The following is a 12,485-nucleotide window of genomic DNA, read 5'->3' as shown; positions in this document are numbered from 1 at the left end:
CTATGTAGCCTCCAAAAAGCTACACCATCTAGCGTTCGAGGAGCTTATTATGTAGCCCTTTTGCAATTTTCCCTGAAGGATTGCGGCTATGTAGCCTCCAAAAAGCTACACCATGTAGCCTCAGAGGAGCTAGATATTGTTACGTTCCTCGCATGAGGCGAGTGTGCTGGCCTATCACATACGAGGAAGACAATAATAAAGTTGCAAGAGTCTGACTTTACTGACAACATGAACTGGTAATTTATTCACAGCTGAATCACTTATGACATTACAACTTGTGATGTGGTAGCGCAATAATGCCACTAGTGTTAATATTCGGTATAAGCCACTAATCATAAAAAGGAGAACTGAGGTACTGGGTCTATGGAGTACTAATATCGGGAACATAATATCTGGAATGTGGTTGGAACACTTACTCGGAGTATACATCGAGTTATTGTCTGGAGTTGTTACTTCTCTACATCATAACATTTTCTCTATTCTCCGTCTCTCCTCCGCATGAGGAAAATCCTGGGCTTTTATAGAGAAAGCTGGAGTATAGAAATGAATTAAACATAAGCCAATTAGGGGTCTTGACCAATTGAAGACTGCAATGCTGGAAGGTCGTCGGACGTGGCAAGTTGATAACCCAAATAAGGAGTTGTGGGTAGTAAGGTTAAAGTGATTGACAGTTGAGGGTAAGACGGGGCTTGCCATTGCTTGTGTACAATTAAGAATGTGCATGAGGATATTACATTGGGAATTACACGCTAAATCACCTGTGTACAAAATGCAACTGCATAAGGAATACACGCAATCGAGTGTGTGTACAAGGACACGGCATGGTATTTGTGTACAAATGATTACGCACATTGGCATGGCATTGTATTTCGTGTACAACAAATACGTGCGTGAGGCTATGGCTTCCGCTAGCACGCAACCTTATGGCATTAGGGTTGTGTGCTATCATTACGCACGTCATTATGGCATTGCTTCTTGTACACAGGCAATTGATCAAGCACAAAGTTCTGCGTCGTGTGCGGAGGGAGTGGTTTTATAGGTTGCAAACAAAGCTTTCACTGAATATTCATGAGTGGGATAAGCGCTGGCCCTTGGACGATCCAGGGTCCGACATCAAAATGTGCTGACTGGACAGAGAGTCCTTGTGACGTAGGTGGAAGTAAGAGCTAAGCAATTCTAGATGATATCGAATCGAACATTGATCTCAAGTCAATACATTGACAAGTTATTGGGTCAAAAGAGGGCGCTAGTAAGGCACAGGGATCAATGTGAGGTTCGTAACAATATGTAGCCCTTTTTCAATTTTCCCTGACGGATTGCGGCTATGTAGCCTCCAAAAAGCTACACCATCTAGCTTCCGAGGAGCTAGATATGTAGCCCTTTTTCAATTTTCCCCTGACGGATTGCGGCTATGTAGCCTCCAAAAAGCTACACCATCTAGCTTCCGAGGAGCTAGATATGTAGCCCTTTTTCAATTTTCCCGGACGGATTGCGGCTATGTAGCCTCCAAAAAGCTACACCATCTAGCCTCCGAGGAGCTAGATATGTAACCCTTTTTCAATTTTCCCTGACGGATTGCGGCTATGTAGCCTCCAAAAAGCTACACCATCTAGCCTCCGAGGAGCTAGATATGTAGCCCTTTTGCAATTTTCCCTGACGGATTGCGGCTATGTAGCCTCCAAAAAGCTACACCATCTAGCCTCCGAGGAGCTAGATATGTAGCCCTTTTTCAATTTTCCTGGACGGATTGCGGCTATGTAGCCTCCAAAAAGCTACACCATCTAGCCTCCGAGGAGCTAGATATGTAACCCTTTTTCAATTTTCCCTGACGGATTGCGGCTATGTAGCCTCCAAAAAGCTACACCATCTAGCCTCCGAGGAGCTAGATATGTAGCCCTTTTGCAATTTTCCCTGACGGATTGCGGCTATGTAGCCTCCAAAAAGCTACACCTTCTAGCCTCCGAGGAGCTAGATATGTAGCCCTTTTGCAATTTTCCCTGACGGATTGCGGCTATGTAGCCTCCAAAAAGCTACACCTTCTAGCCTCCGAGGAGCTAGATATGTAGCCCTTTTGCAATTTTCCCTGACGGATTGCGGCTATGTAGCCTCCAAAAAGCTACACCATCTAGCTTCCGAGGAGCTAGATATATAGCCCTTTTTCAATTTTCCCGGACGGATTGCGGCTATGTAGCCTCCAAAAAGCTACACCATCTAGCCTCCGAAAGCTACATGTAGCCTCTGCTCAGTAAAACAGCTACATATCTAGCCTCCAAAAAATACATGCCGCCATTGTTTCGGTAAAAGGGTTACACATGTATCCTCCGAAAGCTACTTGTAGCCTTTCCTGAGTAAAACGGCTACAAATCTAGCCTCCAAAATCTACATGCCGCCATTGTTTCGGTAAAAGGGTTACACATATAGCCTCCGAAAGCTACATGTAGCCTTTCCTGAGTAAAACGGCTACATATCTAGCCTCTAAAATCTACATGCCGCCATTGTTTCGGTAGAGGGGCTCCACATCTAGCCTCCGAAAGCTACATGTAGCCTTTCCTGAGTAAAACGGCTACATATCTAGCCTCTAAAATCTACATGCCGCCATTGTTTCGGTAAAAGGGTTACACATGTAGCGTTTCCTGAGTAAAACGGCTACATATCTAGCCTCTAAAATCTACATGCCGCCATTGTTTCGGTAGAAGGGCTACACATCTAGCCTCCGAAAGCTATATGTAGCCTTTCCTGAGTAAAAAAACGGCCACATATCTAGCCTCTAAAATCTACATGCCGCCATTGTTTCGGTAAAAGGGTTACACATGTAGCCTTGCCTGAGTAAAACGGCTACATATCTAGCCTCTAAAAACTACATGCCGCCATTGTTTCGGTAGAAGGGCTCCACATCTAGCCTCCGACAGCTACATATGTAGCCTTTCCTGAGTAAAACGGCTACATATCTAGCCTCCAAAAAATACATGCCGCCATTGTTTCGGTAAAAGGGTTACACATGTAGCCTTTCCTGAGTAAAATGGCTACATATCTAGCCTCTAAAATCTACATGCCGCCATTGTTTCGGTAGAATGGCTACACATCTAGCCTCCGAAAGCTACATGTAGCCTTTCCTGAGTAAAACGGCTACATATCTAGCCTCCAAAAAATACATGCCGCCATTGTTTCGGTAAAAGGGTTACACATGTAGCCTTTTCTGAGTAAAATGGCTACATATCTAGCCTCTAAAATCTACATGCCGCCATTGTTTCGGTAGAATGGCTACACATCTAGCCTCCGAAAGCTACATGTAGCCTTTCCTGAGTAAAACGGCTACATATCTAGCCTCTAAAATCTACATGCCGCCATTGTTTCGGTAGAAGGGCTCCACATCTAGCCTCCGAAAGCTACATGTAGCCTTTCTCGAGTAAAACGGCTACATATCTAGCCTCCAAAAAATACATGCCGCCATTGTTTCGGTAAAAGGGTTACACATGTAGCCTTTCCTGAGTAAAACGGCTACATATCCAGCCTCTAAAATCTACATGCCGCCAATGTTTCGGTAGAAGGGCTCCACATTTAGCCTCCGAAAGCTACATGTAGCCTTTCCTGAGTAAAACGGCTACAAATCTAGCCTCCAAAAAATACATGCCGCCATTGTTTCGGTAAAAGGGTTACACATGTAGCCTTTCCTGAGAAAACGGCTACATATCTAGCCTCTAAAATCTACATGCCACCATTGTTTCGGTAGAAGTGCTCGGATCTAGCCTCCGAAAGCTACATGTAGCCTTCCCTGAGTAAAACGGCTACAAATCTAGCTTAAAAAGCTACACTCTGCCGTTTCTCACCAGGAAACGGCTACAAAACGCCCCCGAAACGCCCATTTGGGGGCTAGATTTGGCTAGATTTTAAAGTGAAAAGCGACAGTGTAGCCTTCGATCGGGAAACGACTACAAAAACTAGCGTCCCGGACGAAAAACGGCGAGGTTTTTTGGCGACCCTGATGGAAAACGAGTAGGTTTTGACGGAATCAGTTAGGTCCCTAACCCTAACCCTAACCCTAACCCTAACCCTAACCCTAACCCATATCCTAACCCTAACCCTAACCCTTAACCCTTAACCCTTAACCCTTAACCCTTAACCCTTAACCCTTAACCCTTAACCCTTAACCCTTAACCCTTAGCCCTTAGCCCTTAGCCCTTAACCCTTAACCCTTAACCCTTAACCCTTAACCCTTAACCCTTAACCCTTAACCCTTAACCCTTAACCCTTAACCCTTAACCCTTAACCCTTAACCCTTAACCCTTAACCCTTAACCCTTAACCTATAAAGTAACAGCTCCGTGACAGAACAACCAGGAGGCCGATCTCAACTCTAATAACAACAACAATAATTATGCCAGGTTTGAGCCCCTGTACTTGGTCATAGTTTTTTGGAAACGTAACGTAGAAAAATGTATTGACAACAGCAAAAAAACAGAGAGGCACAACAGACAGAAGGGCACAAGAAAACCCCAAATGGGACGCAAATTATACTGATACACTTAATTGCCAAAGAAACCGCAAACAATTTTGGTGTTCCAATAATTAATTGACCGACTTCTGCAGGTGTAAACATTCATACGCCTTTAATCCAAATTCATTGGATTAGTAATTTCTCACCACGATTTCAAAATTATTGGTTAACGGTTTTCTGTCGCAATCTTTTCAAATTGAGGCATTAGGGATGGCCTCAGCCTTTATTTGTACCTTGTGTGACAAAAATCGGGGAATATATTTTTTTGGGGGGCGATTGCGATTATCCCCTTAAGAGTCAGTTCAGGTAAATAATTGACATAGTTTGCTCACGGTCAAAAAATGATTTTTTTTTTTATACTTTGTGGGTGGAAGGGCCTTGGGGTGCAAGTAAACAAAATTGCATTTTTTAATTATATATATAGCAAGTTGCCATGGTTACGGCTCATTTTGTTTTTTGGCCATTTTAGGCCGATTTGGGGGTCTGAAAAACTGGTTTTAAGCTCATATTTACAACTCCACCCCACCAAAATGCAAAATTATTTCGAAAAACCTTTTATATCACTACAAAGTATCATCCTTGGCCTTCTTTGAGAAAACAAAATATTGCTTTAAATATCACCCTTGTGCTATTTTTGCATCATGCATTACAGTATGTTTTTAGAACTTGCACCATCAACATTTTTACCCTATTTTTGGACCCTAAATGTCAACTTGCCAGGGGTCTCATGTAACAGTACTGTCTCAAAAATATACTTTTTTCCAAAAACAGAAAAATGCATTTTGAATTGTTTTTTTCTTCATATTGAATTTATAACATTAAAAAGTAATAATTCTATCAATCTTGCAGCTTTTCGTAAGCACTATGTAGACTTAGTGGATTACCCAACATTGATCAGGAACTGTTGATGACCTAAATCTTTGAATTTGACCGGCCCAGCCCCAATCATATTTCTTGACATTGCATAAAACAATTTTGGGGAATAGCGCATCTTTTTTGAAAGTGTTCCCTTTCGGTTGTGATTGGGGCGATTATTGGTGTTTTCATGTCTTCTGGGGAGAAACACTTGGGTTTATTGTATTCTGTTGTGACAGTACCTGCCTTAAAGCCATTGGACACTTTCAGTCAACAGCAATGTCCAAGGCCCACACTTCGTGTATCACAACTTCTGTGAAAACCTGTGAAAATTTAGGCTCAATCGGTCATCGGAGTCGGGAGAAAACCCACCCTTGTTTCCGCACGTTTCGCTGTGTCATGAAATGTGTTTAAAATAAATCCGTAATTCTCGATATCGAGAATTGATATTGTTTAAATGTTTTCTCAAAAAGTAAAGCATTTCATGGAATAATATTTCAAGAGAAGTCTTTCACCATTACCTTCTGTAAACCCTGTAAGTAACTTGTAAATCTGTGAACTTTTATTATTTTTTTCTGTACCGAAATAATAATAATAATAATAATAATAATAATAATAATAATAATAATAATAATAATAATAATAATAAGCTAATTCTTATATATAGCGCATTTCATAACTGAAAGAAATACCAATGCGCTTTACAAAAAACAATAAGCAAATAAAAAGCAACCAATTAACAAAAAATACACTACAATAAGCAAACAAAAGGATTAAACTGAACAGTAGGCAATAGAAAACAAATGTGATTCAAGCAGAGTTTTGAATTGTTCTATGCTCTGTGGAGAGCGGATGTAGCCGGGAAGAGAGTTCCAGAGTTGGGGGGCGGCACTAGAGAAAGTCCTTACACCGAAAGATTTAGTTTGTACGGATGGTACATGTATGGTGAGAAAGGGTCCAATGGCTTTAAATATAGTAATTTTTTCCAAAAACAATGCATGCTTGTTAAACATCTGGCACTGTTTCCATGCCCTTTGAGTAATGAATACAAAGTTTTTGTTTAAACATATTGGTATCCAACCAAGCCATAACCAATGCTTTGCCCACTGAGAGTTCTTAATTTGGCTACTTTACCTATTGTACAGATTATTCCCATTGCAAGTATAGAGTCTTTACAAGTTGTCTTTACAAGTTGTCTTTAATACAGGGCCTACTCTGCTTGGTCCCTCTGCTACCAAATGAAAACTTTTCATAGAGATAGAGATCATAAACAATAATATAAGTATTGGAAAATTTTTGCCAAGATCTTATTAAAAACAATGATACTAACGATTTGCAAGATGAGCGTATGAGATCATTTAAAAGGAACACGTTGCCTGGGGTCGGTCAAGTTGGTCTTTGAAATACGTTTGTAACCGTTTGTTATAAAGTGCATATGGTTTGCAAGATGTTTTTGGGTGATACTTGTGTGGATCATTAAATTCTACTTTTAAAATGTCTTTCTAATCATGCATTTTGTAATAAACGGTTACAAACGCTTTTCAAAGACAAACTCGAACGATTCAAGGCAACGTGTTCCTTTAGTGAAACAACATTGAAAGAAGTTGTAAATACTTGAACCTGCTCAACACAAATAAGTAAGATGCAATTGCAGTGACAAAAGTTTATTCAGGCTAGTCTGATTACTTTTTCCATTCACTATCTTACTAATTCATAATTGTTATATTCGTCTCTGAGAACAATCAACAACAAACATCGTCAAACATTACCTGCTGAATTGTTTATCACGTTAAATAAACCAACTCTTATTGTTTGCAACAGAACAATTGAAAGGAACCCCACCATGGATGGGGGAACTGCTTACAGAAGGCCAAAGCAGGTGAATGGCAATTTAGATACTTTGGATACAGTATTTGCTCACTTTTAGAGCCTCTTTGTTCTAATGGGGATGAAATTGTTTAGTTTGGTAGTGGGCAGGGACCAAGGAGACTGTTAAAAGGCCATGTATAGACAAGAATAGTAAAGAATGCTCATCGCACTACTTCTCTTCTTGCATTGTGAATCATGTAGGTGAAGTAGTCATGACAAAACAAGAACTCTCAGTGGCAAAGCATGGTTATGGCTTATGTTTAAATAAAAACTTTGTATTTGTTACATAAAGAGCATGGAAACAGTGCCAGATTTTTTAACAAGCATGCTCGTTTTTGTGTTTTATCAATTCAAAGTCAGGGATAACTTCGAAATGCATTTTTTTTAATTACCTGTTTGAGGCAGAAGTGTCACAACAGTTACAATAAACCAAAGTGTTTCGCCCCAGCAGACATGCAAACAACAATGATAGCCAAATCACAACCAAATGAGAAATATTCTGAGAACCAATAAAAATTAAGACAGCACAAACTTTCTTACTCTACATGATGTGCAAGGGGAACTAAAAAAATGTGACTTTCAAAAAGAGGCGCTGTTCACACTGAAAACTTTGTTTTATGCAATGTCAAGAAATATGATTGGGGCGGGGCCGGGGCGGGGCAAATTCTAAGATTTAGGTCATCAACAAGTCCTGATCAATGTTGGGTAATGCACTAAGCCTACAGAGTGCTTACGAAAAGCTGCCAGATTGATGGAATTATTACCTCTTAATGTTGTAAATTCAAAATGAAGCAAATATTTCAAAATGCATTTCTCTAAGTTTTTGGGGGAAAGGGTCTATTTTTGGTACAATACTGTTACATCAGGATACAATTGCCCATTTTTGTCTTACAAGACCAATTTTGGCCCTAATCAAAACCGAAAGGAAAATATTCTGAGACCCCTGAAAAAAATGAAATTTTGAGGGCACAAATATGGTAAAAATGGTGAGTTTCCAAGTTCTAAAAACATACTCTAATGCACGTTCTAAAAATAGCACACGGGTGAAATTTATAGCAATAATTTTGTGTCTCAAGTAAAGCCAAGGATGATAATTTGTAGTGATGGAAAAGGTTTTATGAAATATTTTTGTTTTTTTGGTGGGGTACAGTTGTAAATATTAACTAAAAAAACAGTTTTTCAGACCCCAAAATCGGCCTAAAGTGGCCTTAACACAAATGAGCTGTTACCATGGCAACGTGTTAAATTATGATTTGAAATGTAAATTTTGGCTATTTTGACCCCAACTCCCCACCATCCACAAAGTATTAGAAAAATATTCCTTTCTTTTTTACCATGGACACATATGTCAATATTATGTGAAAAGACCCTTAAAAATGCATTTTTTACGTTTTGGGGAAAAAAGTCTAGTTTTGAGGCAGTACTGTCACAACAGGATACAATTGCCCAAGTTTTTCTCAGCAGATATGAAAAGACCAATGTTGGCCCTAACCACAGCCGAAAGGAAAATTTTCTGAGACCCCTGGCAAATTGACATTTTGGGGTCCAAAAATAGGGTAAAAATGTTGATTTTGCAAATTCTAAAAACATACTGTAATGCATGATGCAAAAACAACATAAGGGTGATATTTAAAGCAATAATTTTTTTTTCCTCAAGGAAGGCCAAGGATGATACTTTGTAGTGATATAAAAGGTTTTTCGAAATAATTTTGCATTTTGGTGGGGTGGAGTTGTAAATATGAGCTAAAAAACAGTTTTTCAGACCGGTCCCCAAAATCGGCCTAAAATGGCCAAAAAACAAAATGAGCCGTAACCATGGCAACGGGCTATATATATAATTAAAAATGCATTTTTGTTTACTTGCACCCCAAGGCCCTTCCACCCACAAAGTATTAAAAAAAAATCATTTTTTGACCGTGAGCAACTATGTCAATTATTTACCTGAACTGACTCTTAAGGGGATAATCGCAATCGCCCCCCAAAAAATATATTCCCCGATTTTTGTCACACAAGGTACAAATAAAGGCTGAGGCCATCCATAATGCCTCAATTTGAAAAGATTGCGACAGAAAACCGTTAACCAATAATTTTGAAATCGTGGTGAGAAATTACTAATCCAATGAATTTGGATTAAAGGCGTATGAATGTTTACACCTGCAGAAGTCGGTCAATAAATTATTGGAACACCAAAATTGTGTGCGGTTTCTTTGGCAATTAAGTGTTGTAATGGCGGGGTTGTGCAAAGGGGATTCGTTTTCAAGAACTTTATACATCATATCAGGGAACGGGCATTTTCACTTAAAAATATGTTCTGAATAATAATAATATGGCAATTTGCATTTTCCAGATTCCCCCTTTAGAAAGTTGTAAAACTTAACTCACTATTTCATCTGCACACAATGGAAGGTTTTCTCTCAGGCGCACAGACGTCTCCTTTTAGGGTGTCTGTCAAAAAATGATGTTGATTTCCATACTCCAATTAATGGTACACAGGATTGCAGCTTTCCTGCGTTCAGGTCGACAGAAGCACGTGACCTTGGCCTACCTTCAATCTCAAACGTATACTACCATGCAGTTATCACATGTTGCTGTTGTGAAAGAATTAAACACAATAGTCCTTTTCTGTGAAAACCTTGCAGCGGACAAGGTTACAATTCACTTGAATGCAAAATTAACAATGGAAAATACTTTCTTACAATGGACCTTTTATACTGAGGGCCAATAACAGGCAAAATAACTCATAGTGTCCCAAGTCACGTTCGTGAGGAAAGAGACGACGTGCAGTGCGTGGGATGACGGGTTCTGTGAACGTCCCTAATAGGGCCTAAATAGTATACAATCATTTGGTTTGCAAATAACATAACAGAAGAGGTTTTATTTCTAATTAGAACCAATCTGTTGGAGCCGTATTTCTTTGAAATAGAAGTCATGGCTTCAGAAAGCCAATCACATGCTACAGCCGTGTTAAAAGACCGAACTCGTCGTCATGGCGAACATCGAAGTGCAGACAGTCTATGCCCATCTTCACCACAAGTTGGTCGTGCCAGATCCCCGGGGAGACACCATCGGGAGGGGGAACACTTGTCCGACAAATTCCCCGTCGAGTTGGGATTCAGTGATGGAAACATAATGCGGCCAGTACGACTGAGCAATGATCCATTTGGACCCCCATCATCCATGGTGATTCCTCCGCTTATGATCAATAAGAAGACAACTAATGCAGACGTCCAGGTAACCAAGAAAGAGTTCCGTATCGACATGGACGTCAGTGACTTCGCCCCAGAAGAGCTTGACGTTAAAATCATTGGAGACCACATGGTAATTAAGGGCAACCACAAAGAACATCCAGGTGAAAATGCTAATTTCTCTCGTCATTTCTGCCGTCGATACACATTGCCTGAGGATATTATCGTGGAAGATGTGACAGTGTTTCTAGCTAAGACAGGTATGATGTGCGTTAAAGTTCCTCGCAAGACGTTAGCAGAAGAACGGCATGGTGCTGAACGAAAACCCAAGGTAAAGTTCCAAGAAGATGAAGTACAGTCGTAGATACCGTTCTGACATCACATCGCACTTGGGTAAAAACAAGATAACAAAACTTTGATGCAACTGTCTTCGCAAAGTGTTATTGTGCTGGATGATACTTGTAATAAGAACTGAATCTTAGATATAAAGAAAACTCTCACCCACGGCAGCTACAAGACGAATTATATTATTTCTGTGGACATTGACAGTAGGGTCTACATGTAGGCCAACATGTTTATAAAAAGCTGCAACAATAGCATCCATCTCATTAATGACAAAAAAGGGCGGAAATAAGAGTAAACCAAAGATTATTAGTAAAATAAATTTTTGAAAAACCTTTCACATGCACTAATACTTCATTTTTGTTGTAACAATTTAATTCAAAGACTTGTAATCGAGGGCTTCCAAATAGTTACCCGACTACAGCCGCGGAATGAATGACCCCAGGTTCAAATTAGATTTTAGCAAACGTCACTTGCAGTCGCATTATTCGCTCCGAAAAGACGCCGCTGTAAACCCACCCGTATACCCTGTGCGTGGTGCGTGCGATCACACCGCATGGCCCACCCGTATACACACTGTCACATCGTACGACTACTGTGAACACAAGTCATCCGCACTCGTACCACTAACCGCATGCAGAGGCTGTCAGGACGGCCTCCGCATGCGGATAGTGTACGGGGGCATCGTGTCGTGCGATGTTACGCACAGTGAATACGGGTGGGTTTTTATACAGCGGCGGTCTTTTTTCAGAGTGAATAATTCGACTGCCTTGAGCAAGGCTACTTGTGTGCAGTTTCAAGGAATGTGTGATAGGCCGCTTTGAAAGCGAGCGCGGAAGCTTCCGGTGCAAATGGTTATATTTTCATTGTCTTAAGAATTTAATCTTTGATTTTAACCAAATTGATTTTTAAATGTTGGGTTGATTAAGTTGTTTTGGGGGATGGGAGTTTTAAAAACGGATTTCTTGTTTAAAATAGAGAAATCACATCCCCGAGTTTTACCTTATCTTAAAAAATATATAAATATATTCAACACTGGCCATCAAAAGCTTCTCCATACCCGACTAAGCCGCTGAAACCCAAAATTTGCTTGGTTAATGGAAGTCGCCCACCACACACGGCACATAAGTCACTCAAGATGCGGAGTACAGACTATTTTGTGGTTCATTTCATAATAAAGTTAAAGAAAGTTTCAACTGTCAAAAAGTGTCTGTAATTGTAACTTTTTAACGTTTTTAAACAAAAGGGAATTTATGAATGGGAACAAAAGATTAGTGACTCGTTCTTACACGTCCGTTTAAAAACCTTGCAGGGTCGTTGCCGTGCTAGCACACGGCCGCCGACCCTGCCGGCTTTAAACGGCCGTTAAGAACTCGTCGCTACCCTTTTACTCCCCTAGTTGTAAACCTCTTCACCACACATTGAATCCCTTACTTGGTAACAAGATAAATAGTGAGCTGTTGATCATATAAAACTTTGTGAGAAACGGGTCCCTCTGAAGTAATGTATTTTATTTTTTATTTTTAAAGGGACATTGTAACTCAAATAATAAAATACTTCAGCTGAAGCCTTTTCAATACTGGTCTTTAACAACTACGAAACGTGCCCATGCCTTTAAGTTTTTTTATTTTTATTTTTTATAAGACAATTAATGACACACCAGTTAATTGTACAACCATTGCATGTATTGTGATATCTTCAAAATGGTGACAACAGCTCAAATTATCATAGACCTAAAGT

At 40.0% G+C, this 12,485-nt stretch overlaps 1 protein-coding gene across 1 annotated transcript; it reads left to right on the top strand.

Annotated features, from left to right (window-relative positions):
• Positions 1-10,010: 10,010 nt before the first annotated feature.
• LOC139935087 (alpha-crystallin B chain-like) lies at positions 10,011-11,837 on the top strand. Its single transcript, XM_071929545.1, has one exon. The coding sequence runs from the start codon at positions 10,147-10,149 to the stop codon at positions 10,765-10,767; it is 621 nt and encodes a 206-aa protein (XP_071785646.1). The 5' UTR covers positions 10,011-10,146; the 3' UTR covers positions 10,768-11,837.
• Positions 11,838-12,485: the final 648 nt, after the last annotated feature.

The sequence above is a fragment of the Asterias amurensis genome, chromosome 3 (assembly GCF_032118995.1).
Source record: "Asterias amurensis chromosome 3, ASM3211899v1".
NCBI classification, from domain to species: domain Eukaryota; kingdom Metazoa; phylum Echinodermata; class Asteroidea; order Forcipulatida; family Asteriidae; genus Asterias; species Asterias amurensis.
Note: the sequence above shows the minus strand (reverse complement) of the source record. Positions and strands in the feature narration are given on the sequence as shown.